The sequence below is a fragment of the Trachymyrmex septentrionalis genome, unplaced genomic scaffold (genome assembly GCF_001594115.1).
Source record: "Trachymyrmex septentrionalis isolate Tsep2-gDNA-1 unplaced genomic scaffold, Tsep1.0 scaffold129, whole genome shotgun sequence".
Taxonomy (NCBI): domain Eukaryota; kingdom Metazoa; phylum Arthropoda; class Insecta; order Hymenoptera; family Formicidae; genus Trachymyrmex; species Trachymyrmex septentrionalis.
This window is the reverse complement of record NW_017304428.1, coordinates 2,470,069-2,476,682: the sequence shown is the minus strand read 5'-3', so window position 1 is coordinate 2,476,682 and position 6,614 is coordinate 2,470,069. Positions and strand designations below refer to the sequence as shown.

Sequence of the window (6,614 nt, the reverse complement as noted above, 5' to 3'; positions counted from 1 at the left end):
CCCCCCCCCCCCCCTGTATGATATAACATAATATAGGTAAAGAAATAAGATGATCAGAAGTAGAACGGAAGCCGCGCATTCTATAGTTCAATAAAGGTAGTCATCGAAGTATTCTTCGTAATAGACCGTTGCGATCGTAAAAGGCGCAAGATCTGTGACGATCGGCGGAGGTTAGCCTTCTTGCGAGCGGTCCGACGTTCTTCTCGCAACATCCTAACGACTTTCCGAGCAACAAGAAGCAGACTGCGCCGAGTAAAATCACGCGTACGCGCTCCGGGAAGCCTCGGCATTGTTTTAGAAGAAAATACGCTGGCGAAGTCACGGTGATTAGACGCCGCGAGGTGTGGAGGATCGGGGATCGATGGATTCCTGGAAAGAGCGAGCGTAGGTGTAAAAATGCCTCGGTGGGCAATCGTCACGGTCGGTTCGCCACATTCTGTCCGGCCGGACATCCCGCGGCGAGAGAGGTGATGGCTCCTCCACGCAAACATGCATAAGCATGCATACGCTCGTGTGATAAACGTATGAAGCGTGGTAGCACCACGCTTGTGGTGGTATTCCGTCGGCATCAGAAGCAGGAGGAACCGTGGATTGCGTCGCTCGCCGTTTCCTCCCGCAGCGTTCGGAACAGCGCGCTCGTCGTGGGAGCGGCGACGAATTCCGCACGCAATTATCCTGACATGCGACATTTGTTAGGGTCCCGTCGCCCCGGTTGGAGTCCCGGTCTCGACGGGGCGACGAAGGATAACAGAGTCTCGGAACGGAGAACGCGGGTTCATTCGAGCGCCTCTTGTCGCGCCCGCGCCGCCGAGTTACGAAGCCACGTTCCTAGAGTTCCTCGAGGTTTTCGTTCGGTCGATACTCTTTACTTTTACGACACGAGAAGCGACGGCGGTGCGATGTCTCACGACATCGGACGGCACGGACGACAACGCGCCCATCCGCGAGATCCGAATTGCCGTCGCGTCCACTTCGAAATGAGAATTGGATGCGGATGTAATCGCGGAACGAAGTTTGCTTTCCAGAAGCAACTCTGATGTAAATCCAATCTACGACGTGTACTGTAAGGATAAGAATTGGCGCAATTGGCGACGGAGTAAAGCCGGTGACCATCGGCTTCGCCGTCGCGAAATGATATACAATATCGCTGATTACGCTCGCGTCGATTGAATTTAATTACGGAAATATACATCGGCGCTTGCGACTCGCGTCGTCGCAAGGAAGAAATACGGCGATAGAAATGCTATAGAAACGAAGGAGATCTAAGTGTGCCGTCGTCGCCACTCGATCGATGAATAATAAAACGGCCGAATGCCGAAGCGGTCGGGATGCCGACGACTTGTCGTGCCCCCCTCCCCCGTTCTCAATGCGACGTTGATAAATAATTATTGGAGTATAGACGTTAGGCATTTACAAGGCAGGTGCGCGTTCGAGAGGAGACGGTATTTCGCGACACCTGGTGCTGATTAACGAACGAAATCGTCGGCGCGAGCGAACGCGCAGCGACTTAAGCGGCCGGCTAAATTGCCGCGTTATTCCTGTAAACCGCGGGGCTATCCCTCCCCCCCTCCCCCCCACGACTGTCCAATTACCGGACGAGGTGGCAAAGTCGTCTCTCGTTCGGGGGGGGGGCGGGGAGGGGATACACGCGTTCCGCGCGCGCTCGCAGCGACTTGGAATCGTGGCTTCTTTTCAGCCGGCGACGGCACCGTTAAGGACGGATAATGAGACGAGTCGGCCGTCTCGCGGCCGAAGAAAGAGAGAAACTCTCCGCGCGCGGACTACAGCGCGTAGCGCGGTAGCGCAATTTCATATACAAAACCCAAGATGAACCCCGATGCGATGACCCCCGGACCCTCCATTAGATTTATACAGTGGCAAAATATTGCACGTGATTCCAAGATACACCGGGATGTTGCACAGGCCGAGGCGAGAAGCACAGTTCCGCGGTCTATTATCTCTTCGCAACCGCAAACGTTTCGTTGTCATTAATATTACTTATATCACATTCATCGCGATGATAAATGCTCGGATAGAAATTATAAGGTACTATATCGATCGAGGAGTCGCGTGCGGATCATCGACACATCGCCGATAATCGATGGACTCGCTGATTTTTTTTCTTAATTATGCGTGCGTCCGGGATGTTATGAGTGTTAAAACGAGTGTATTAATTAAAGCGCTTTCAATGGGAGTGGTGCACGTCGGTTACGTGACACAATATTTACTCCGCCGGTGGTACTTACGTGCTACCAGTATCGCAATGCACGCACGACGACGATGCTAATTATGCGGGAAATGTAAAAAAGGATACCGCGCGCCCGAGGAATATGAAACGAGCGACGAAGAGCAAGAAACGAGGCTATTCGATGATCAAACGTCGGCAGTTCGCATAATTTACCGCGCGAGGCTTCTTACGTTTTCTTATTACGATCGAATTATATACATATTCTTCTAAATTATTATCTTGAATTTATTTTCCAACTCTTTCGATGCTAATACTATCAATATATCTTGTAATTATTAATATAACTGAATTATATAATGTGAGAATTAGTTAATTATTACGATCTCATGTCGGCTAAATGAAAAGAAATTGCGGAAGAAATAAAAATAAAAATAAACGTGTTCTCGCGCATACTAAAATCTACTTTTCTTACGTTAATATCAATCTTTCTAAATTCGAATTTATGCTACAAATTATCTCCATAACGTCATGTTCGATTGTGATTTGAATAAAATTTTGGCATTATCGAGGGAGATCTTCCACTTTTTGAACAATCCGAATTTAGATTCCATGACTTCTTCTTAGCAACGCGTGTCAAACAAAATAGCGTATCAATAACAACAGTTCAGTTATCTCCGGACAGGCCATTGACGAGCAACACGTTCCATCCTCTCTTACCAAAATCATATTCGGCACCTCAATATAACCGATTTTTATCGGTTATTAAATCTTCTTAGTGATTACTTTAACACACTGGCTTAAATGTGCCGTTTCCAAGTGTACACGTTCACCGAGTCCAAGTTATCTTAACGTCATTGAACATTTCGGAAAGTCGTAAAGGAACCGCCGCGACTATCTTCAGAAATCATCCTGCGCCAAATGATAAGCCGATCGCTGAAATTAACGTCGACGACGATCTTCGTGCGACCTTCGACCTGTCCGAGCTCTTCGAATGTGGCCCCTAAAATTCTGACGAGATCCACTCATGAGACAACACGTAACGGCATCTTGGAATATCTTCGAAGGATAGAAGAGGCGAAGAAGGGTGAAATATGACGAAGCCAAAGATGTCGGCCCTGGTGGCCTCTGCTATACGCAATCTGCGGGAAATTCGGGGTTCGACGTCGAAGGAAATCATGAATTATATTAAATCCCAATATACGGGATCGGACTCCAACATACAAAAACAGGTAATTTCGTATATTATTTTTATGATATTTCTATCAATATATTAATTTCTTATTCTCACCACAGAAGTAATTAATATATAACGATAATTGATTTTAATACAATTAATATTTCAATTTTGAATTTTTTATTTTCCGAAATTTTTCAAAAGATATCGTAAAATTTTTCGATTCCGTTGCGTCGTACTATTAAAGTACTGAAAGTTCTAGGTTAACGAACGCAGTAGAAAGCGTATGTTAATCATACAAGAAACGTTCGGTAATCATACGAGAAACGCTTTTTTTCCACAGATATTCGCTGCCTTGAAACGTGGCTTGGACTACGGTATTCTAAAGAGGGACCGTGGTTATTACAGCCTGAATACGGATCCTGACATGATGTACAAAGCGCATACCGTGCCGCCTATGGAGCAAGGCAGACCGAGGCGGGACGGGAGAAGGAGGCAACGACGTAACCGTAACCATAAAAGAAGACCAAGTCGCCGAGGCAGGAGGCGGAGGAGGGGCGTAGCCAGACGCAGGGCCAGGGCAAGGAGGAGAGGAAGGAGAAGCAGAAGCTCAAGTAGAAGAAGAAGAAGAAACAGCTTCCCGATCCGATCGAGGTCCCTCGCAACAGCCAGGTGCAAGTGCGAGACGTCCAGGAAGCGCACGGAAGGCACCGCGAGAAATTCCCCGGTGGAGGACCTCCGAAAGGACATGACTTATTTGTATAAGAAGGGTATCAGCGACCAGACGCCGTCCAGACATCAGAGTCGTAGTCGGGATCGAAGTCAGACGCACAGCCGATCGAGTAGCAGCGACAAGGAGATGATTGACGACCAAAATCGCGATCAATCGTGAACATCTACACACGAAAAGTTACCGCGGATCTTAATCCTTCGCGTATATCGTCCACGTAAAATTGACAATTGAAGCTTTATATAAAATTGAAATTTTTTTTTACTAGGTGCATGAAAAAAAAAACGCGTATTATTATATTATTGTATATTATCTCGTACAATTCAATTTGGAATAGGAAGCAAGTTTTTGCCAACCTTTTAATCGGGACTGCAAAGGATTAACTGTCCGACGCGGTGGTTATCAATCAATGACGCAGGAATAACTCTGGCGAGTTTAGATTTTGTCTTATTTTGGTGATAAATTGCAGTGCTCCGATATGTAGGTCGACAGCGAACAATTTGTTTTGTAGTCTTCGACTTTTCACAAATTTTATATATGTTTCCTTTACACTGACTGATTATATAAACTGTTGAACCATCAACCCGTTGTCTTTTTTGTACTTATTTCTATTAATTCGATTATCTCTCATTCGCTACTATACAATTCTAGAATCGCGAACACCCAGCCAATTATTTCCAAACTTGAATCGAGAGACGGCGACCAGTCAGCTTTCTCTTTTTCGAAAAGCGAAATCACAAAGTTTCGTTGCATCGACGCGATTTTTAGGTGCAACAGATTTTTCACGTGGCTCGAGGATGTTCTGATGAAGATAGCACAAATAAAGCCGACTGCTATAACTCTTGTCGCGACGGGGTCAAGGCAGGTTAGAAAGGATCGAGAAGTGATTAGTAGCATTTACCGGTCTCGAGCGAGGAAGCGAAAGAGACACGGAGCGAGAGAGAAAGGCATCTGCCGATTCCCGGTACCGTTTAGATGTCCTGCGGTCACAATGCCGCCATCTAACTGCTCCCTATTCTCCGACAGGACTCTCCCCCGGAGGTCGTCGACGCGATGCTAATACCGGAATCTATCATGCGATACTAATGCGATTCTAACGGTGACTCTTTCTATCCTAAGATCCTTCTATAGCCGGAGAACCGTTCGCCGTTCTTCCGTTCATAAGCAAAACTCTCTACGGTGGTCCATCCGGAGTATTAATTTTGATATAAAAAGACATATTGAATCTAAAAATATTATCCGAAAATACTAATTGATTCATCTACGTTCCTAACGCGACGTCAACGTCCGACGTCGAATTTACACGCAATGATAATTTCGTACGAAAGCACAAAAAGAATATCTCGGAATAAAGTGTTAGTATTATTAATTAACAGAATAAAGCGTTATACAGTTATAACGTATCTTTTTGAGCCATAAAACTGCGTAAACAACGAGAATACGTTATTTTAGAAGATAATGTCGCGCGAAAAAATTCAAGTAATAATAAATTCATGGCAGTTTTTTTTTTTTTAGTAATCTTCTCATTTTGTCAAGAAATAACGAGATAGCACGGAGAATAGAAGTTACTCGCGGTCGTTGGCAGGCGTAACCATCGTGTCCCGAACAGAATTTCAAGCCGCTCGTCGCTGCGTGGTTCCACCTAAATGACGTGTCGGACGGACAGGAAGAGGTCCGGAGAGAAAACCTCGGCGATACCATCTTCTCTTTGCGCGCGATTGCTCCGCTGAAACTCCGGATGCCGAGGTGTCAGTGAGTTCTCACGTACACCGACCGGCCGAGATAGCGTCACCCCCCGGCATTACGCGGTGATATCATTAAGGTAGATTTATGCTACCACCGGCAGCAATGTCGACTCTCCCGAGCTAGATTAGGAGCTAAGCCCACAGAAGCTACGCGGACATCTCTGACTCGACTCATATCGTGACTCACATCGATGCAAGAAGTGTATCCGAATGTACATGCAACGTAGTGCTCGCCGAGCACTTAATGCTCTATTAGAAAAAAAAAAAAGGATAAAATCGATTACCACGAGTGGTTTTATCCCGGAAGACGGAAATAACTTAACCTTTTCGTAACGAAACAATCCTTCTTGCTCTATATTTTCTAAGATTATTCCTAATTCAAGTATGACGAGAAACTAAGTTTACTTCAGTTTGATATATATGTAAAGTTCATTTCAATATTTATTTCTTTATAATAAATTGAGATAAAGTTCGAAAAGTGATTTCAGCAATTTATTACTAAAATATAATTGAAAAAAAAATGCGTTTCACCGAAATTTTGCCAATTAACATGCAGAAATGCATTTTATATAATTACTATTAGCCAAATTTAGATAAATTAGAATTAAGTTTTGCAGATTTGTAGATGTAGAATCGCAAGATTAAATTTTCGTATTTATAATATGAAATATTATATTATAATTACATGTTTTAATTATTGACTTAGTTAACTTCATAAAGTTTTTGGACAAGGCGGTTATTTACGTAAGAGATTACAGCGTTTTGCGTTTTCTCGCG

General features: G+C 44.6%; 1 protein-coding gene across 1 annotated transcript; it reads left to right on the top strand.

The window, feature by feature from the left end:
- The first annotated feature begins 2,841 nt into the window (after positions 1-2,841).
- LOC108756638 (histone H5-like) lies at positions 2,842-4,675 on the top strand. Its single transcript, XM_018500608.1, has 2 exons — positions 2,842-3,417; positions 3,706-4,675. The coding sequence occupies exons 1-2, from the start codon at positions 3,280-3,282 to the stop codon at positions 4,252-4,254; spliced, it is 687 nt and encodes a 228-aa protein (XP_018356110.1). The 5' UTR covers positions 2,842-3,279; the 3' UTR covers positions 4,255-4,675.
- The last annotated feature ends 1,939 nt before the right edge of the window (positions 4,676-6,614 follow it).